Source organism: Melanerpes formicivorus, unplaced genomic scaffold (genome assembly GCF_026170545.1).
Source record: "Melanerpes formicivorus ecotype bairdi unplaced genomic scaffold, bMelFor1.0.p_v2 SCAF_63, whole genome shotgun sequence".
In the NCBI taxonomy this organism is placed as follows: domain Eukaryota; kingdom Metazoa; phylum Chordata; class Aves; order Piciformes; family Picidae; genus Melanerpes; species Melanerpes formicivorus.
In genome coordinates, this window is record NW_027142415.1 from 3,591,426 (window position 1) to 3,614,276 (window position 22,851).

General features: G+C 41.2%; 1 protein-coding gene across 2 annotated transcripts in view; it reads left to right on the forward strand.

Annotated features, from left to right (window-relative positions):
• The window catches only part of NKAIN2 (sodium/potassium transporting ATPase interacting 2), a 626,732-nt gene that overhangs the window by 322,267 nt on the left and 281,614 nt on the right, over window positions 1–22,851 (forward strand). For both annotated transcript variants that reach the window (XM_068162342.1, XM_068162341.1), the window contains exon 3: window positions 6,346–6,426. In XM_068162342.1, the coding sequence (XP_068018443.1) occupies window positions 6,346–6,426 (81 nt within the window). The remainder of the gene's footprint in view (window positions 1–6,345; window positions 6,427–22,851) is intronic.

Consider the following 22,851-nt stretch of genomic DNA (forward strand, 5'->3'; position numbering starts at 1 on the left):
AAACCTGAGAAGCTCTGAACCTGAGAAAGAGAAAATGAACAAAGGAATGATTCAAGCTTAAGCATTAGCAGACTATAGGAGTGTGCAAGATTCAAGAGCGAGGAGTTCTCAGGAGATGTTTTTTCAACAGACCTTTGGGGATATTTTACATTGGTGATGTTTAAATTGCTTTGTTCTTTTCGTTTATGTGGGGGGAAAAGGGAGTGCACATCTGCATAGTGCAGTGCTGCTATCTCATTTTCGATGTCACCAGCACATGATTTTTAATGGCCTCTGCAACGTTGGGGATTTTGCCTTGGAGTTTATCTTTCCAAACGGCAAGGATGGAGTAATCTGACAGATACTGAGAAATGAACCGAGCCCTGGAAGTGGTTTTTCCTCTCAACTGACTGCAATGGGAACCCAGACACTGCTCAGAGGAGGACATCTGCATTGCAGACATCTAAATGTGGGCAGATGGGTACCACTCTGGCAGTTATTTGCTTTGTAGAAATCCAGCTTCTTGAAGCAGAAGGATTTTGAAGCTGTGTCTTCTGAGAAAATATAAAGTAATAAAGCAAGGTAAATCCCTGCTGCATGTCCTGGGCACAGCGTAATTCTGGTGCACAAGGAAATGGACACAAAACAGAAGACACAAAAAAGTGAGGCGAGTGAGTCCCACCCGAGCTCTAACTCCTTGGCTGTGAGTAGATACAGGGGATCCTGCCCACCATAGCAGTGTGCTAAGCTCTGAGCTGGCCCTTCATCCATTTGTGACCTGATCAGAATGTGCTTCAGCTTTCTTCCTGACTTGTGCTTATGAATCCTTCCCACACCAATCAAGGGGCAAGAGAGTTAATACACTTATATAAAATACTGGCTTAAAACTGAGCCCAAGGAGCCGGAAAGTTTATGCATAGCCACTGGGAAGCCTCTGGGAAGAAATTTTAAGTAGCACTTGCTTTCTAACTGCAGGCAGTGATTGCTTAAAAAACAATCCCACAGTAATTTCTGTTTGGTAGTGACCAGTTCTGATGCGCTTGACAGTTCAGCAGCTTACACTCAGACACTAATTATTAAAGTATAATGCAAGGGAAGTAAAATATCACAGAGGTTTTTTTACCCAAGGGAGAAAAGTGAAGGAGAAAATATTTGTGACAGGCTGAGGACCCAAGGACTTGCAATGCTGAAGGGTTAACAAAACTCCCTGATAAACACGAACAGACAAACCAGATTGCTGGTGCGGTTTGAGACAGAAAGGTCCAACGGCTCAGAAATGGATTGTACAAAATCAATTCACATCTGATTAGAAACAGAAACTCACAAGGATGGACAGTGCTCTGACACCATAGCCAGGATTGATTAAAAATAAATAAATAAAGCCAGGAAGAAAAGCTCTAAGTCCTAATGATATGAAGAATTCAGCCGAGCAAAGCTGGTGCAAGCTGCAGGCTATGACAATCAACAAGCAAGGGAGAAAAAAAATCCTGAGGATTATGTCGTTCTGCAAGAGTTTCCCAGTACATTTAAGAGAGGGAATGAACATTTATTGAAGTTGAACTGGTTGCACAAAGCCCTCTGCTGCCAGGAACGTTGTTATTTGTTGTAAAGGCTACTGGTCTTGGCCCTGAGCTCTTTCCACTTGCGGTCCGTAGGTAACTGCTGGTCAGGGAAGACTTTCATCTGGATCACTGAAAGCAGAGTGTGGTTGCTCTTTGTGTTAGGCTGCTGAGAGCAGCAGTTCTGCTTTAAAACAGCTGGTCCTCATGCATTCAATAACTGAATCTCTCCTGGATGTGAGTTTGCCTCATGATTTCTCTTTGGAGTCAGGCTGCAGTGTCTGTCCCTGCTCCGTGCTGGAGGCTTTCCACCGAGATGTGGATGCTGATGGATTCTAGATCTGGAATCTCCACCATGCTGTGCTGTCCAAAGCCTCCTCAGCTCGAAGGCGAATGCCTCAGGCAATGGAAACGGGAAGGAAATGGCAAAATGCACAGAGCAGACTAAACTAGTGCTTACTGATTGGCCACATGAAGTCACTCTGTAGACTGCTGTTGATGCCACTTCAAATGGACTTCTCCCCAGGGAAGTCTGTGTGAGGTGCTTTACTAGTTCCCAGAAGGTGGAAATGAGGCAGAACATTTGCTCTGTGGCGCTGAAGCATTTTGAACAGCCAGCACCACAGAAGCTTAAAACAACCAAACCATGGACACTGCTGTTCAGAAACAGCTGACTCCATCAGATAGCTGTTTCTATTGCAGAGGCTTTTCCAAAGGTTAAGCAGGGCTGTAGGCACCTCAAGGACTAGCTGAATGTTACCAGTATGTTGGCAAATAATGCCAAGCATTCAGGATTCCACCTGTTACCAGATTTGATAGCAAAAAGGGGAGTTTAAAAACTCAGAGTGATGCATCTTCACAGACAGAGGAAATGAGGAGAAAATAAGTGGAAGCAAAGATGATGATGGTTGTGGACAGTTGTTACCATGTTACTGGAAAGAGATGCTCCTTCCAGACATGCTGGAGTCAGGGCAATCTTTGAACAACTCAAGTACTGTTGCCCAAATACCATCAACAATCACATCTTTAATTATTGTGGCAAATGTAGTTATCATTAGAGAATTTCTCTTTTTTATCTTGAATGGAGAATGCAAGGGTCTGGAGGTGCAATATTTTGAGCTTTGGGAGAATCTGAGACTAAACCTTTGTCTATATCTAAAAGGAAAATAAGTCAGAAATAACTAATTGCAACAAAAAAATGTCAATTGCTTTGAATTGCACAAGTTAATATCTTCAAAGTCTGGAGCCCTTGTATCCTTCAGTCAGTTGCAAGTGTGATTGTAATTGACTCTCATATCCCAAAAGAATTTGGGAGCAAGAGAAATGCCATGTGAAGTCCTGTGGAAAAAAAACCCCATAAATGTAAATTTGACATGCTCAGAGATGTCAGAGGTGCTCGCAATTTATACTCAAAAGGTATGTGACATATTTCTCCTTCAGGCAAAGTGACAGGAGTATTAGATGTGAGTTCTGGTGACCAGGTTCGTATCAAAGGCAGTTGTGGTCTACCTGGGCCTTTGGTCTTATGCCCTCCAGGATCATTTTTCTATTGGGCTATGGAATTAAGTCTCGTTTCTTTGACCTTCAGCTTCACTGTTAGCAAAATGGAGATAATGAGACTTAGCTTTGAGAGAAGTCTGAAGAGGGATGTGTGGATTCTTAGTGCTGTTGCAAGCATTTTCATATTTCAATGTCCAATTCCTCAGGAAAAATGATCTCCTGTAATCGTTTGTGATGACTTGTAGCAAATTTTCAAACCTTCAAACCCTGTCAAGCACTTCTGCTTATTTGCTACAGCTTTGCAAAATAGGAAATACTTAAATCTTCAGTCTTAGCTTTCCTGTAACACTTCTTTCCAGTGTGGACTGCCATAAAAACAAGAATGTGTGTTGTCATTGCTGTGTCTCCTGTCAGTGTCTCCTGCTTCACCAAGTGTCTGTTCATCAGGGTTCTTGTCTTGTGGATGTGTGACTGCTGCAGCGTTGTGATGGCTTCTGTCAGATAATGCAGCTGTCCTGAACTCCCACATATGTCTAAAAAATACATCTACAGCCCTCTGAAGAACTCTTCCAAATTGTGTTTCTAATTAGAAACATATAACAGAGAACACCAGAGGGATTTGTTCATTGTCACAGACCTTCAGAGCTGGATTTCTGCAACAATTTGCTGAAGCACATAGACAACCAGAGGCATTTATGACTGCATGTGATCCAGAGATAAGAGATGTGCCAGATCTGAAGCATCTGAAATAAGCAGTGGGAAGCAGAAGCATCCTTGTATTTCAAGACAATTATACACAGTGTTTATCCACAGAATTTGGGCAGCAAACACTTAAAATAACATTTCAAAAGGAAGCAGTTTGAAACATGCTTTTAAAAGACATTTTAAAACCTTATCTGTAGTCCAGTAACAGCAGATGCTTGTTAAAAGAGTGTGTCCAAAAGCCAGATGACTTTGCCATTTTCTTGGTGACAGACTAGACTGTGGAAAAGAGAATTTTCTCTTCTTTGTGTAAGCATAAGGCTCTCTGCTGGGACAAGCAGCTCCAAAGTGCCTTGGAGTGTTCTGCTTAATGTTCTGTGCATGGGGAGCTTTCTAATCAGGTGTTGCTTAGGTGCAATGGGACAAGTTGTGCCATGAGCAACCAATGTAATGACACCTAGCTTCCAGTGATTCTCTCCCACATTTTTTTCCCTTTCATGTTGACTGATGACAGATGATCTTGCAAATCTTTCTCTGTGTAAGAACTTAGAGTATCTCTTCCTGTTTGTTTGTAGGCACAGGAGCACAGAAGCAATTTGAAGGAACTAGCCATCACACATAAATATTACTGCTGAAGTTTCATGTCTTTGGGAAGCCAGACTAAATGCTGTATTTACAGTTTTCTCTAGAAGAAATCCAGTTGTGTGTCAGAAGGAATAATTGCAGTAACTCCACCTGAGTAGATGTATACACTTGTATATAACATCCCAGGCACAAATACAGGCTGGGCAGTGACCGGCTGGAAAGTAGCCCTGAGGAGAGAGACTTGGGGGTGCTGGTGGACAAAAAGCTCAACATGAGCTCTCAATGTGCACTTGCAGCCCGCAAAGCCAATCAGATCCTGGGTTGCATCAGGAGAAGTGTGGCCAGCAGGGCAAGGGAGGTGATCCTCCCCCTCTACTCAGCCCTGGTGAGACCCCACCTGGAGTACTGTGTCCATTTCTGGAGCCCCTATTACAAGAGGGATGTGGAGGTGCTGGAACGTGTCCAGAGAAGGGCCACAAGGATGATCAGAGGGCTGGAGCACCTGTCCTATGAGGACAGACTGAAGGAGTTGGGGCTGTTCAGTCTGCAGAAGAGAAGGCTCCGAGGTGACCTAATTGTGGCCTTCCAGTATCTGAAGGGGGCCTACAGGAAGGCTGGGGAAGGACTTCCCAGGATCTCAGGTAGTGATAGGACTAGGGGGAATGGAATGAAGCTGAAGGTGGGGAGATTCAGGCTAGATATGAAGAGGAGGTTCTTCACCATGAGAGTGGTGAAACCCTGGAATGGGTTGTCCAGGGAGGTGGTTGGGGCCCCGTCCCTGGGGGTGTTTAAGAGCAGGCTAGATGAGGCTCTGTCCAGCCTGATCTAGTGTGGGGTGTCCCTGCCCATGGCAGGGGGGTTGGAACTAGATGATCCTTGTGGTCCCTTCCAACCCTGAATGAAACTATGAAACTATGAAACCACCAGTGAAGAGATGCTGCTTAAGCATAAATACTTCTCTACACTGTATCCCAAACCAAAAAAATCCAAGAGACTAACTGGCAATTTAAAATAGGCTGCCAGTGAGGGCACTGGATGATTATGAACCTTGTTTTGGAATGTCACAAAGTATATTGCTAGAGGCTGCTGTCATGACCTCGTCCCTCCCCCTTATTTTGTAGAAATACTGCAGAATAATCTCTCTCTATATATATAGGTTTATTTTCTTGAGGTTCTATGTAGAGGGTTATTTTTTTTGGGGGGGGACTAAATTCGAAGTGTTACAGAATCCAGTGCCTGCTTCAGACAGACTTTGTTATTTAGTAAGTTATAATAAGTTATAAAACTTATTAAAAGCTATTATATGAATAACCATTTGAATACACACCTCTGCACTCCTCACATGCAGTTGATACTACATGCCTCTCTTGATCATATAATCAATAAGGTTGGAAAAGACGTCAAAGATCATCAGGTCCAACCTGTCACCCAACACCTCATGACTACTAAACCATGGCGCCAAGTGCCATGTCCAATTCCCTCTTGAACACCTCCAGGGATGGGGACTCCACCACCTCCCTGGGCAGCACATTCTAATGGCCAACAACTTTCTCTGTGAAGAACTTTCTCCTCACCTCGAGCCTAAACTTCCCCTGGTGCAGCTTGAGACTGTGTGCTCTTGTTCTGGTGCTGGTTGCCTGGGAGAAGAGGCCAACCTCCTCCTGGCTACAGCCACCCTTGAGGTAGTTGTAGAGAGCAATAAGGTCTCCCCTGAGCCTTCTCTTCTCCATTTGAAACATAATATGAGATCCGGATGAGTCTCATATTCAAATGTCAGATGTAGCAACAGGCTTTTTATCCTCAGATACAGAGGATTTTTGGTGTTACTAAGTGCTCACCAGGTTTCTCTACACTGTGTCAGTGAAAAGGAAGAATTCATTGTTTATTCTGTTTTATATGTAACACTTCTGTTCATATGCACCGTGTTTATAGTCCCTTTTTGTCTTGGGTTGAACAAACTAAGTTTATCTCAGTTGATAGTGGAATTATTAATGCCCTGCTTCTCTCTTCCTCCCTGCAGTATGCTGTCTGGCTGGTCCTTTGGGTTACATGGAACGTGTTTGTTATCTGCTTCTATTTGGAGGCTGGGGACCTTTCAAAGGTAATTTACTACTGGATACATTTAAGCCATCAGCAATTTGTTAACATGCCTGAGTCCAAAGGCTGTGTTTTGTTTGACTCACCCACTTAACTGTTGTTGGAATGAGGGCAGTATGGTGGTAATGTGGAGTATTCTGGATATGTGAGAAATCTTTAATCTAGCCCATAATGAGCATATACCATCCCTTGCTCACAACAGTAGTGGTATACATGTTTTAAAGGAGCAAAAAATACCCAAAACAACACACCACAAACTCTTTTTGCTTGCCCAGTAAGCATGCAATGCAGATTTCACCTCTATGAGAGGTATTGATGGTTTCACTCTTATGAAAGATTAGCATCTCAAGGGTAAACAAGTATTTTTTTGTGTGCCATTTAGCTTGCTGTTGCTTAGCTGGATTGCTTTCAGGGGTCTTGTATCACAGCATAACAATTGTAAATGGAGGAGGGAGCCTTTCACAAAGTGAAAATATAAACTGAGGTGCCAAATTGTCACTTGGCTACAGCAGTGCTTCTTAACTTGCACTTCTGGTAGGGATGTTGTTATTGAGCTTTACACACAGTCAAAATCCATAGGAAATAAAATAGATTCTCTTAAGAATGACATATTTATAGGGTTTTATTGAGACTGTAAGACAACACATCAAGTGGCAGTTGGTAATGGACTCAAGCCAATATCTCAAACCAAACTTCCTACTTTCTCAGGCATGCCCAGAAGGCTGGCAATTTGTGGGATGAAAGATTAGCAGTGGTGACAATTTTTTTTTGGTTAATGAGCTTCAACTGAGGCTAAATATTGCTGTCCGTGTTGAGTTATGCTCACAGGGTTGTGAACTGACCATCAAGGAGAATCCCATGTGAAAGAGATTGCATTATCTTCTTGATTCAGCTTTTTAACTGTTGATTAAAGGGAGTTTAGCCCAACTGTAAATTACAGATGCAATTCTCTGATCCTTTGTGAGTCACTGGTGCGTTATGATGCAGAAAGTTAAATGCAATTACAGAGAGAAGAAATGAGGCAAAGATACTTCCTTACCTGTATTTTCTCTCAAATCACCCTCAAAGTATAATAAGTACTAGAGGCTGAGATATTTCATCTCCACCTATTCTTTTTTTTTTTTCCCCAAAAAAGCTGTTGATTTCAGAAGGATTAGAATTTCATTTCCTGGTGGTGTAATTTTCTGCAGGTAAAACATTACCACTTTCTCAGATTTGTACCTTTAGACAGCCCTAAGCTCATCAAAAGCTTGGCAAAAACCCAATAGTAACTAAAGAAATTGAATGTAGTATCTTTTCTTTGCTTAAAATGTTTCCTGAGTGTTTCTAACACCTGTTGTACAGTACTCAACCCAATCCACCCCGTTTCCACCTGCTTATTTCAGCCACCTGCATCCCTGAACTTGTAAGTGTTAGGATGCTCATCATGAAGTGAAAGGGGACAGGGAGGAAGAAAGAAGAAGCAGCTGCTTGAGCACTGTGTTTTAATGGGTGTAAAAACTGCTGAAGAACACTAGTAAGTGCTGGTTGCAATAAGGATGGACCATACCCAGTATCTAAACCTGGACCTTAAAGTCTAGGGCTGTGTTGTCTAGAGTCTTTCCCAACTAACCATATGGTGCAGGCTTATATTTGGAAGCAGTTACAAATGATACCTCTTTAGAGGTGTTATTTGTTCCAGTGATAGATATGATCTGACTTGAAATACACAGTAGAGGACATTCCTTCCACTTCAGGTGGTTTTTTCGAACCAACAACGTTGATAAAGAGAGGGAGATAAAGAAAAGGTCTTAGGAAACGTGTTTTAGAAATAGACACAGATTGACTTGAGACATCACTCTCCTCTTCTCTCCTTTCCTCACCCTTTCAACTGCTAATGGTATATGAAAACTTCCCCACATGATCAAAGCTTCTAGGGCCTATAGATATGCGTTTAATACAAAGATGTCCAACTGTGTTGAGGGATAAAACTTCTCCTCTGGTTCTAGATTCCTCAGGCTCCAACTGTTTTACAGTTGTAGGCATTCTACAAAATGGATCTCTTTGAGTTTTATGCCTGAGTCACATTCATGTGTCTTGCCCTGAATCTTCTTTATCATTTATATTTTCACCTGGAAATAACTGCAGCTTCAAACCTTTAATGGCACTCTTGTGTATTTCTGTGTGTTTGGAATGGCACATAGAACCTTGAAAAAAGCTCTGGGTCTGAATCAGTTCTAAAGGGACAATAAAAAATAACCTTTAGGTAAGTACCAAGGGGATGCCTCTGAGGTTGTAAAGCACAAGAGAGAATCCTGCACAGCATGGCTTTAGCAATTGATAGGTTAAAATTACAGCCTAATAATAGTTCAGCTGGGGATAGTTTATTTTTATACATATAATTTATGGCTTTCTACTAAGTAAAAGAAAGACTTTCCAAAAAGTTTTGAGAACAGCTTTTATTCTGTGTATACATACATCCATTTCTTTCCATCAGCACCTGCTGATACAATGGAGAGGACATATTTCACTTGTTAATATACCTTGTTGCAACAGGGTTGCTAACCTCATCCTTAATTTAGTTGTGGGGGCAGAGGTCCTATACAACAGCACCCTTCTTACAGCTTCTCCTTACTGCACTGAAAAAGGCCTGTGAAGACTCAGAACTTCAGTCTCAAGCTGGGCCAGGGGAAGTTTAGACTTGAGGTGAGGAGAAAGTTCTTCCCAGGGAGAGCTGTTAGCCATTGGAATGTGCTGCCCAAGGAGGTGGTGGAGTCCCCATCCCTGGAGGTGTTCAAGAGGGGATTGGATGTGGCACTCGGTGCCATGGTTTAGTCATGCGTTCTTTGGTGACAGGTTGGACTTGATGATCTTTGAGTTCTTTTCCAACCTTGTTGATTCTATGATTCTAAATTTTAGAACAAGGTAATCATCACTGAAGAGACTGAAGAGCCTCAAGGATCATTAGCGAACAGCCATGCAAATCTATTTGTATTACTCACCAGTAGAATCATATAGATCTTGTGGAAAATGGCATCACGCAGTATTTTCTGTCCTGGAGGCACAGAAGTCTTTGCTGAAACTCTTTCATAGCAAGCTGTAATGTTTATAGCTTTGTAACCAAAGCTGGTAAGAAAGAGCAAGGACAGTCACTTATTCTTAACCTTGATTGTTATGTGGATCTGTGAATTCACCTAGGAACTCCGTTTCTCTGACTTCCTTTTCAGTATTACCCTTCAATAATATTTAATTAGGCTGTGTTCTTTTGTCATGTTCATTATAAGCAGGGCTTTAGGGCTTCAGGAGTGGTAATATTTATTTTGGCCTGTGGCTAAGCAAATGCAGCATAGGAAAAGCCTAACCTCTTGTCTTGAATGAGCCACCTCTGAAGTACACTGGTGAAGCAAAAAGGAAAACATAAAGGAAAGCACCTCTCAAAAAATGTAACCCTGCAGTGATTAAATACACCAAGACAAGACTGAAGGAACTAGGTTCAGCTATCTCAGGAAAAAAAAATAACAGCCCCCAAAACTTTACAGTCTGCTTATCATATTTTTTACTCTCTTCATAAACAATACCCTATGTACTTCTGTGGGCTTCAGCTGCAACCTCTGAATAAAGACCCTCAGTACAAGTGAGCACTGCACTGATGTAATGAAGAAACAGCAACCTCGCTTTGGGGCATTTAAAGGCTTCCCTTAACGATGTCTAAGAATGCACAAGTAGAATAGAAACTATCAAACTCCCTTTTATTTTTGTGCTTTAAAAATGAATAGTCATTTTTTCCTGTTTAAAATCCATAGCTGAGGTTGAGCATCACACATGCAGGAGTGTAGAGATTTTGCTGTCAGTTAGTGCAGTCAGGATAGAAGCTGTGCTTGGGGTGCTGATTGAGGGGGAACTATATCACTCTCTATATATTCTTCTTTATTATTATTGTTGTTATTATTCCTGTTGGTTTTCCAGTCTTTGTATTGTTCTGTTACACTTTCCATCTCACCACCCATGAGGTATTGCATTTGGGTCCTGAGTTTCCTTCCCATCCCGCTGGAGGGTGGGAGCGCGTGGGGCTCAGCTGCCAGCTGAGTCTAAACCATGGCAAGTCTCTACAGTACTATGTGATCAAGAATACACTTGTTAAAAAGTCTGAAAATTGACCCAGTTTCTATTTGTGTGACATTTCTGACACGTCTCTTATTTTTATCTAATAACACAGAAAGGTTATACTTAAAATATTAAATCATAAGGTTGTACTTGTATGTCTTTTGACACAAAAATTAGGTGTTTGAAATCAAATGCTCTGGCAGCCAGCAACAGCAGAATTAAGGTTGCTTGCATAAGCATAATTTAGCTCTCTATACATTCATTTTTATATAGCTTTTAATTATGCCATCACAGCTGTATTTTTCCCCCCCCTTTTTCATGTTTTTTTTTTCCCCCTAATCTCTGTAGAGCATGGCCTATTTTAGAGATGAATCAGGTTTGGGAATTGAGTGAGGCTGCCACACTGGCTCTTACAGCAGTTAGAAAAACCTTAATGAAAAGACAAGGTAAAAAAGTAAAAACAAGGATTGTGCTTTTCTTACCATGTGTGGCCATTGCATATTTCATTTTCTCCTTATTGGTCATTATGTGATTAATTTCTAGACTCCATGCAGGTAAATCCTGTACTTCCACTTTGCTCTGAACACATGTAGAAGAATAAGATGAAAGCTTATGCCATGACATCTAAGAACCCTGTAGCAGAGTGGCTAAAAGATAGGATAGGATAGGATAGGATAGGATAGGATAGGATAGGATAGGATAGGATAGGATAGGATAGGATAGGATAGGATAGGATAGGATAGGATAGGATAGGATAGGATAGGATAGGATAGGATAGGATAGACAAGGTTGGAAGAGACCTTCAAGATCATTGTGTCCAACCTATTATCCAACCCACCATATGTACATAGCTTACCACTGTGTGCTTCAAGTACAGTTCGTTATGATTTTAGCATTCATTCTACAGATCCCAGTTGCAAGGTACTGTTCCTATTTACATTCAGATGAGTTTACTGCCTTTCCTGTATTGTCCTGGAACTTTCTGGAAGCAAGAGGAAGGCAGTAAAATGGCATTGCTAGGGATCAACCCTGGGGAGAGAGACAGTGCTAGCAGTGCAGAGGAACCACTGGAGAAATGAAGGTTTAATAAGAGAGTGTGTTGCTGGTTTATTTTTTATCTTCAAGTATTGCCCACTCTGTAGCTGAAATGCAAGTTTGATTGTGTTCCACATCATGAAAGCTGAGTGATAAAGGCAAATGTAAGCAATCATGTATGTGGCATTCCCCAACTGCCAAGGTGTGCTGTGATTGGAATCAGTTTACATAATCAAGTTCATAGTAAAGTAAGGCCAGACAGAACTTCAGGATATGGCTTGTCCATTCTCCCACCTCCAGCCAGGCTCGGCAACCAGCCTGGACTATGCAAGGCTATCTGATGTTAAGAAGAAATGAGCAGTTTAGAAATCCACCCACAGCTGATATTCATGCATTAGCAACTTGCTGAAAAGTCTTCCTTTCCCTTGCTGACATGAGATGTTAGTTCAGGATTAGCCAGGTATGGCTGATTTTTAGGGGCTGTAGTGTACTCCATCCTCTCTCTTTTCCTTTTCCATTGGATGACACTAATGGAAAGAGGCAGTCAGCAATGGTCCTGCCAACAGACAAATTAACATCAGCTCTGTGTTGCTGGTGGGAGTAAATGGAAGGGCTGAGAGGAAATGCAGAGCCCACATTTCTTCCTGCCCTTCTCATTTGTTCTCACCATCTTATCCAGAAAATGTATAAGGACCGACCAGAAACAAACATCTTGTAGTATTTTTCCACTTGGATGTGGCAACACTGGCAAGCACACATCCACCTATGTGTCTCACTTTCACATACCACTGCTTGGATTGATACCTAGCTGCTCTGAAATGCAATTTATATCCATATGCAAATTATCTGCAATAATGCAAATTACTTCAGGATATGATTTGCATAGCTTGTCACTCAAGATGCTTAAAGAACATGCAGGCTATGTATGAGTGCTGAACGTGTTGTACAGCTCATACACTCTGGTTTTAAAGGGACAGTTTGATATCTAGAGGAAGCTGGGGGAAAAAGAAACAAAAGAAATGGTTCATTCATCTTCAGGTTAACTCAGTTGTAACAAAGCAATGGACTTCAGCAAGTAGATTGAAGTAACACCAGGTACACATTCATTCTACACTGCCCTGTGTCCATTAGTATAATTGTTATACTGCTTTGATCCCATATTTAATAATTACTTTGTTAAGGCAGTGCTTGTTAACAGTTAAATGTTAATGCTGCACACACTCTACTAAAACAACCTGCAGGATGTTTAATTTTGGAGCATATTACCTACTTTTGGATGTTGTTTTAGCAGATGTCCTGTTAAGATAACAGAGAAATTAAATTAGGTTTCAACTCAAAGCATCTGGTTAACTTTGTAGGTAAATGCCTTTGAGCAGTAAATCTGACCAGGCTTTTCAGATAAATAGCTATCAGAATGTTTTAAGTAAATGACTTTATATTTTTCAGTTCTATTACTCAGGGCAGATTTGACATGCTTGATCATATATCTAACAGATGAAAATTGAAAACAGTGCTGGCAACCAGCAGTGTTAGGTTATTCCGAGGCTAGCGTCATGGGTAGATACTATTAAGCGTGCTTATGGTTTGAGATAATTTAGTTTTGCAGCAATTCTGAGGCCTCAAGATCTTTACCAGCTAGAAGGTAACTCCTTATAAAATTTGAACTGTTTATTATTGCAAATGTAGCATATGGTGGAAAAGCATTTAGACAAAAGGGGACTTTTCAGCCTCTTTAATGGTGAAATAAATTGTGCTGGGAAATCAAAGTATGCAGAAATATGAAATGTTGTGTGGGTTTTGCTCATTGTACAAAGTTTCTCTCTCTTTTTTTTTATGTGACACATAAATTGAGTTCCTGTGTAATCTGCATAGTGATTTATATATGCACACTGGTCCCAGAATCTAATTGTTATGCACTATGGAAGGAACACATGAAAATGAGTAAGCATAGTGACTGATCAGCTGATAATACCATCTGATCGTATCCATATGTGTGTACATACTGTGTAAATATCTTATATGTCTGTATATAGGTGTTAAGTGCCTCAGTTATACTATTAAGATCAATAAGCAGATATTTTAGCATATGCCTTACATCTGCATACGTTACAGTTGCACGATGGCTTTCATATATATATATAGGCAGTGCCATGGATGTTTCTGCCACTCTTTCAAATGCTACAGCCAAGATACTGCAGAAAACCAAACCAAAACAAATGCATATTTATGAGATGACTTGTTAATATTTATTAATTATATTGCAGTACCATCTAGTGGCCCCAATTTGATATCAGGGTGTTGTTAGACTGTGAGCCCTAAACACACCTAGCGTAAAGCCTGATCTAAATGGTGCATAGCCTTAGCATGTGACGACATTCTTTACAGTAAGGGTGGTGAGATGCTGGAACAGGTTGTCCAGGGAGGTTGTAGATGCCCCTTCCCCGAAGGCATCCACAAGGTCAGGTTGGATGAGGCCTTGAGCAACCAGGTCTAGTGGAAGCTGTGCCTGTCTACGGCAGGGGGCTTGGAACTAGATGATCTTTGAGGTCTCTTCCAACTCAAACCGTTGTGTGAATCTTTGAATCTATGAAACAGAAAAAGAAGTAGAACCCAACAAATAGGGAGCTGCATGGAGAATGCAAACCAGTCTTATGTCTTTGAAATTCCTCATGAAATCCAGGTTTTCTCAGCTTTCTCATCAAGGTTTCGCTGTCTTTCTCATCCCAATGAGCTTGGATAGGCAAGTGACACAGAGCCCAGCTTTTGGCTGGGCAGCATTTTCTGATCTTCCTCTGTACTGAAATAATTTCTGAAGACTACTGCTGCATCTTACCAGTTGTTTAAGGCACTTTTCAGTGAAGCAGATGCTCAAGTGACAGCTACAGAATGCACATTTGCAGTGACAGCTCTTCTGGGGAGCTGTCTGTGCCTTTCATGAGTAGGACATTTCCACGGGTGTATAAATCAGGCTCTGGAATCCAGTTATGGACAAGGGCTAAAGGGTTCTTTATCATAGCTGAAAGCTGGGGAGGCTGCCAGAGCGCTCACTCATCTTTTGTGAAAGTGTGAAAACACAGGAAAATATATTCTGCTTTTTAGAACTGAGCTAAATTTCACTTTGCCGTTTCTCATGCTGTCAGCTTTTTGTTTATTCTTTTTGAGTACACATGCAATACTTGAAGATAGTCCTTAACAATTTCTTGTCCTAAAAGGGGCTGCAATGGCTAGCCTACACTTTCTCAACACTTGCCTTTCCTCTAAATATGCATCAGTAACTGACTTTCTGTTTCTAATGTAGCAGCTAAGCTCCGTCTTGTGAACCAGTGGTCTACCAGACATTTCAAGGTGACATTAAGTTTCCAGGGAGCTTTGTCTTACTTGGAATTTCTGAAGGAAATAATTTTGATTCTTATGTCATTGAAAAATATTCCAGTAGGAAATAAAAATTCTGCCTTGCCTTCAGCATCTTTTCACATATGAATAAGCAATTATTGAACCTGGGAAAGCAACCTGAGCTCTGAAGCACTCTCCTTTTTCAGTCCTGTTTGATATTGTCCTCATCCCAGTGCGAGTGGAGCCAGCAAGCAGCACGGTGTGACCTTTCTCCACACTCCTTTCTCACCACTGCAGTGGTAGCAAGGAGCTCACAGTCCATAAGGCCAGGCACTGGTGATGACTGTGGAGGCTGATCATCTCTAACAGTAGGTCAGCTCTTCTAATGCTTGCCTGGAAGGTCCCACTCCCATCGCCCTGCTGGCCACTGAAACACTTGAACATTCATGATCTTAAGGTGCTCCTTAAGCCACTCCTAGCAGCCACATAAAATATATTCTTACTCAAGAGTGCACTTAAACAGGTGAGCAGCTCCTAGAGAAGACACCACTAAAAGCTGAGGAGGCAGTAATGTGCTTAAACTGTCTCAAGTACGTTAGAGTGAATGTTTGCCCTAGTCACAGAGCCCTGCTGTGCTTGCTGCGCCCCAAGAGAATTCCCACTTACTAAATAAATCTCCTTAACATTTGAAGAGATCTTTCTAGAAACATGATGAAATGTAACTCTTTTGGGGTACAAAAGAAATGGATGTTCCCTCCTGGAAAATTGCCACTTCAGCTCTGCAGAATTAATTTTAAACATTAGTGATTTTTTTTTTTCCCCTTGTCATTTTCTTCCTCTCTCATTCCAACGAAAAGAATATTTCAACAACTGCTACTGAAAGGCAGCAATCTGTATGGGATGGATAAGTGAATTAACTGATGTCAGCTTTGATAACTCTGTAGAATTTGGTGATGGATCTTTATTAATTGCCCATAATAAATCAGAAACATTATTCTCAGGCAAAACCTCATCGACTTCAGCGCTGTCATGCTGCAGCTGACACCGCACTCTCAACTTGTTTTGTTGATTCCACATGCTCAGAATGAAGGAGTAGCTATGAAAAAATATTGGGTCTCCTTTTCTAACAACCCACTAAACTCCATGATTACCTTTGTGAATTCATCCCCAGAGTCTGAGTCTACTCTAGTATTGATGTTTTCAAAACTTGCTGCTGCTATTTCAATGACATTAATTTTAGGGGGCATCCTATCTATTCAGGAGCAGACTGCTGTACCATGGCATTATATCCCACTTATCAGACTACCACGAGCAGCTATTTGAGTAGAAATTGGATTCTGTGTTTTGAGGGTAGGATTTGATTGATTAAATAACCTTATGAATTGAACAAAAGTGTGGTTTATTGTGGGTTTCATTCTAAAAGCCAGTTCTTCAGCGGGCCACAGTGAAACTTGAGCTGTTTTTCTTCCACTCTACAATAGTTGACTAATTCAGCCATAATGAGGTGATCAGTAACGTGCTGTGGCTGAGTATCTCACCGGTATCTTTAAACTGCCAATGAACCCTCGTATAGGAAAGCTGCTGTTTGCAATGTAGAGGGAGAATAAGATCAGAGTGCTCAAAACTATGTGGGGGAAAACATAAATAGTTCTCTATCAGGAATTTAGACATATTTCAGTATCCAGATGAAGGAAAAAAGTGAAGTTGTTGGATTTGTAAGGCTTCTGACCATATCTTAGAAGCGAAGGGCTCAGCCTAGTTGTAAAAAGGTCCTATCCATGACTTCTAAGCGGAACACAGAATCACAGAATGTTAGGGGTTGGAAAGGGACCTCCAGAGATCATCAAGTCCAACCCCCCTGAGAAAGCAGGATCACCTAGAGTAGGTCACACAGGAATGCATCCAGGTGGGTCTTGAAAGTCTCCAGGAAAGGAGACTCCACAACCTCTCTGAGCAGCCTGCTCCAGTGTTCCATCACCCTTACAGTCAAGAAGTGTCTTCTCATGCTCATGTTGAGGTCTCTGCTTTCCTCTTTCTCTTTTTTCTTGACAGTTCTATATTTGTCACTCCCCTTTTCCTCACAGAATACACCAAGCATTGTAATTCTCTACTTCACTGCCAAGTGTAATCAAATTCACCTCATTCGTAGTATTGCTACAGATGTCCCTCAAGCCCAAGTACACAATGATGGAGATGGGTTTATGTTAGTTGGAGAAGTTGAGCACTTGGAAGATATTTCTATATCTTGAAGTTTGACTTCAGGAAGTTTTAACAACTCTCTTTAATAGAATATTCAATATCACATTCAGCATAATTCAGTCAAGGTCCCAGGAGGTGTTCAAGAAACATGTGGACATGGCACTTTAGGACATGGATCAATGGCCATGATGGCTTTATGTTGAAGGTTGGAATCAGTGATCTTAAAGGTCTTTTCCAGCCAAAACAATGGTATGATTCTATGTTTCTTTTTTCAGACACCACATATGACATCATAATGTAAATGTTAATGAAACATTAAATACATTGCAGGTATAGTCTATATAATACACACTAAAAAGCCCCAAGCAACTATTTGCATAAGAAGAATGGAACAGTCTGCCTAGAGAGGTGCTGGAGTGTCCACTCCGGAGTCATTCCAAACCTGCCTGAATGCCATCCTGTGCAACCTCCTCTAGGTGAATCTCCTCTGGCAGTGGGGTTGGACTGGATGATCTCCAGAGGTCTCTTCTAACTGCTGTTATTCTGTGAACAATGTAAAAATAGATGCTGTGGGTTCTCCAAGGGGTATCCATGAACATCAGCATCTACCCAACTGCAGTTAATCCTAGGTGTTTGAATAGCTGTGTAAGGAATACTGCTATGGGCAACTGAAAGGAATCCTTCCACTAGAAGGTGTTTAAGACCAGGCTGGATGAGGCTCTGGCCAGCCTGATCTAGTGTGGGATGTCCCTGCTCATGACTAATACTATGATAGAAGTTTTTCCTTAAGCCTATGGAATTAGCCATTCACTTTCATTGAGGAACAAACATATACATATTATTTGCTGAGTCATTTTCATTTCATTTAACAGCACTTATGTGCCATTCTGTGATTATTTTATTTATTTAATATTATATTAGTGGCTCAGGGGAGACCTCATTGCACTGTACAACTATGTGAAGGAAGGTTGTGCCCAGGAGTGGGTTGGTCTCTTCTCCCAGGCAACCAACACCAGAACAAGAGGACACAGTCTCAAGCTGTGCCAGGGGAAGTTTAGGCTGGAGGTGAGGAGAAAGTTCTTCCCAGAGAGAGTTGTTAGCCATTGGAATGTGCTGCCCAGGGAGGTGGTAGAGTCACTTTCCATGGAGGTGTTCAAAAAGGGATTGGACGTGGCACTTGGTGCCATGGCTTAGTAGTCATGAAGTGTTGGGTGACAGGTTGGACTTGATGATCTTTGAGGTCTTTTCCAACCTTATTGATTCTATGATATTTTCCATTTTTATTCTTATAGGCATGGATGCTAATAAATGGTAAAAAAGAGCCAACTACTCCACTTAGATCTTCTTTATTTTGCTCCTTTTGGTTTCATCAGATGTTTACTTGTCTTATGGTGCCCTGGTTTACGTTGTGTGAAAATATCCCAGCTTCTTTTAGCTGCTCTGTCTTGGAATTGTTCCTATCCTACTTGCCAAATCCTATCAGTGCCTTTGTGATCAGTTTAAAGTATTTCAATCACAGAAGTAGTTTCAGCTCAGCACAAGGATATACAATAAAGCATAATTGACATAGAATGGGAAAGCTCTTGTGCTTCTAACCGTGCATTTTTCATGGTTGACAAACAATAATGGGGTTCAAAGCATGAGATGTTTCCTAAAACTACAACTTCTGGTGCTGTGTTTGCCTTCCTGAGTGCTGTGGTTTTAATTTTTAATAAAGGAAAAAGTTATGAGCCTAGACAGCTGTTTGGAAGAAAAGGTTAGAGGAGTGCTTAGTAACAACAGACTATGATACTATGTAATTAGGGTTTTTTTTTTTCCCCCTCTTCATTAGCATATACAACCTGCTACAGGAATGAGAATATAATGATAATTGCCAGACTCTTGGGTTTTTACACATTGGAAAGAGTGTAAAGTACAAATCTGAAGTAATTGGGATTCTTTCAAGAAATGTTTCTTTCCACACAGTGAAATCAGGAGCTCGTAGCAGGCTATGGGAGCATAATTCTGATGTTACATTTCTGGCAAAGCATCTCCAGGAGATAATAGTACTTATCCAGATTCAGGTCTCAAAGCGAAAATGGCTGCAGCAGTCTTTAACTTATCAGTAAAAGATGTTTGTCAGTGTCACAGCATGTAGCATTAATGATTATTATTGCTCTCTACAGCTACCTGAAGGGACGTTGTAGACAGGTTGATGTTGGTCTCTTCTCCCAGGCAGTCAGCACCAGAACAAGAGGACACAGTCTCAAGCTGCACCAGGGGAGGTTTAGGCTGGATGTTAGGAAGTTCTATACAGAGAGAGTGATTGCCCATTGGAATGGTCTGCCCAGGGAGGTGGTGGAGTCACCATCATTGGAGGTGTTCAGGAGGAGACTTGATGGGGTGCTTGGTGCCATGGGTTAGTTGTTTAGGTGGGTTGGATTGATTGATGGGTTTGATGCGATGATCTTGAAGGTCTCTTCCAACCTGCTTTATTCTAAAATCTGTAGTGGAGAGTTGCCTCTCTGTGAAGAGTCACTGAAGACTAAGGTTTACTGAGAGACTTTACATGGGGATTTGTTTGTTGTTTTTTTTTGTTTGGTACCCATTCTGTTTAGCTTTAGGCAATGTTTTCAGTTGTTTCTCACAGGCTCAAAAATACATCTGTTAGAAAGAATAGATAAAAAGTAATAGATTTTTTTTTCAACTGATACCATTGTGTGCTGTGTTAGGCAGCACTCCCTTGTGTCCTATCATAAAGAGGCATGCTTTCAGAGTCGATAGGTATCAAGCACCATCTCTTCCATGTCTCAGACAGAGGCAGTGCAAAACACAACAAGCATAAGTGGCAAATTGCATGTAAGTAGAGTGTAATTTCACCTCTAACTTAGGTCTTCAATAACCCAAACTCTAAAAATTCTTTTCAAATTATATTCAGCTTATCTGCTATTTATTTAAGATGGTAGGTTTATAGTCATGAAAACATTGAACTGAAGGAAACCAGCAAGCCACTCGAAATCCAGATGGATGATGAACTAGATCTGTCTTATCAGCAAAACAAACCACTCCTCTGACCATCTGACATGCCCTTCCCATGTGTAATTCATAGAATCACAGAATGGTTTGGGTTGGAAGGGACCTCCAAAGGTCATCTAGTCCCACATGCCTGCAGTCAGCAGGGACATACTCCACTAGATGTGGTTCTTCAGAAACTTGTCCAGCTTGATGTTGAGTATCTCCAAGGATGGGGCCTCAACTACCTCCTTGGGCAACCTGTTCCAGTGTTCTACTACCATCATGGTAAAGAACCTGTTCTTAACATCCATCTAAATCTGTTCTTCTCTAATTTCAAACCATTGCCCCTCATCCTATCACTGCAGGCCTTTTTCAACAGTTCCTTTCCAGCCTTTTTGTAGCCCCCTTCAGGTACTGGAAGGCTGCCATTAGGTCTCCATGGAGCCTTCTCTTCTCCAGACTGAAGAACTGCAGCTCCCTCAGCCCGTACTGACAGGAGAGGTTTTCCAGCTGCCTGATCATTTCCATGGCCCTCCACTGGACCTGCTCCATCAGGTCCATATCCTTCCTGCATTGAGCTCTCCAGAGCTGGACACAGTACTCCAGACAAGTTCTTACCATAGCAGTGTGGCAGAATCCTGATCTGCTGGCCACACTTCTTTTGATGCAGATTCTTCAGTGTCTCTCACTTCCTTTTAGACTTCCACTGTTCTCCTAGACACCTATCTTGCAGGTGGTTATGGGCTGAAACGCTCTGTGGAGATCTGTGCTGCTCTGTCTAGACTGCCAGCATGGCTCACAGTAGATACCTGACTTGTAGACAGCTAAAATTAAATGAGCTGAATCCAGCCCTAAGTGCTTATCACCCATTGAATGCACGGTAGTTAAACACAGTGGGATGCCTTCCTTTAACACCAAGCTCCAAATATATCTAGAAATCTGGTGCCATAGAGCCTAGATTGCCTTAAATTAGGATTTGAGTGTTCAGTCTGTTAGTAATTTCTGCAAATGAGGTTTGAGTTCTAGGAAAAAGTTCCTTTTTTTTGTTTGTTTTTAATTAATTTGCCTTCAAGAGAAGGAGAAAGAATGGCAATGGGAGAGTTTTCATTTATAAACATAGTGAACAACTGCTTCATGTTTTCAGCTAGGACTGCGTGGTTTATTTGATTCCCCTCCTTCATTGCTTATCATTTTGTTTCAGAGTAAGCCACTGATGCTGCGTATGAAATAAATTGAAAACCTGCCTACCATGTCCATGAAACAATGAGAATCACTTCTGAAAACCATATACAAAAAAAAATAGTAATCATACCAACATGCAAATGAATAATAAGCATTTGGGTTTTCAGTTCAGAGCATGGAATAGCTGAATTTCAAAACCCTAGGATCCTTAAAAAGGCAAATGAAGCAAGTGCACGCTTCAAAGCAAAGAGCAATGTCAAGAGTTTGTGGCTCTCTATTGATTGGTGCTAGAGAAGGCACTCATAACAAGAAAAAAAAAAAAAAAGTGGAAAGACCACATGAAAAATGCAAAGCAAAAGATCTGGTCTGAAGATTTTCAATACTGGGCACGAGATATATGTTCAGCCTACTTAAATATTTAAGGGCATCTTTTTATTAATGGCTGTTTCTTTTGCCTAGTGTTTTCTTTGTGAGGGGATTCATGGTACCTGTTAGATAAGGTAAAATGGAGGGGGGGGGGAAAGGGGGAAGGCAAACTGTTGAATATGTAAGCCCTTGAGCAGCTAAATAATTTATTTTACTTTTTTTTAGAATTAAATATTAAGATGGAGAAATATGGGACTGCTGCATTTTATGCCTAGGAAGCAGCACTACATTAAGTAAAAAGTCCTCTGGATGAGGATTTACTTTATCATTAGAGTAAGGAAAAAAAAACAAACAACACAACAACAAAAGCAAAGAAAGAAAGAAAATGCTATATTAATTTGTTGCTGAAGCATCTAGAAAGATAAATTAGCCACAGCAGAATTAGAGGAACATAAAGATGGAAGAGATCTCCTGTAATATTTCTTGCACATCGGAGCTAATGCTAATATTTAGTCTTTAACACTTGGTTAGCTAATTGATTATAAACTAATAATATGGATTTTGTATCACTGCCTGCATACAGGAAGTTTTTCCTAGGATCAAACCAAAGTGGTTTTACTGATTATCTTTAACCTTTAGTGAATAGGCATTACATTCATTTTACTACATCATTGGCATGTTGAAAGAAATTTCTTGTGTTGATTCCTCATTTTTTTATGCCTTTAGGCAAAGTAGTCGCATTTCTTTCACACAGAATGACCAAAGTTGGAAGAGACCTCAAAGATCATCAAGCCCAACCCATCACCACAGACCTCATGACTAAACCATGGCATCAAGTGCCACGTCCAATCCCCTCTTGAACACCTCCAGGGATGGTGACTCCACCACCTCCCTGGGCAGCACATTCCAATAGCTAACAACTCACTCAGGGAAGAACTTTCTCCTCACCTCCAGCCTAAACTTCCCCTGGTGCAGCTGGAGACTGTGTCCTCTTGTTCTGGAGGCTTCCTTATTGTTGGTATTTTCTTTGTCTCTCATTGTTCTCTAAATGCTTCCTGTATGCTCTGAGACCCCACCAGCACCAAGTAAAGCAGACCTTATAGGACCTCTGATATTTTGTCTCTAAAGCTGTCATTAAAGCTTTACTGACTCAGATTTTCTGGGTTTTGCAGAGCACTACGGTGTTGATTCTCATTTCTGAGTCACTATTGCAGTCTCTTGCAGTTCTCTCTGCCAT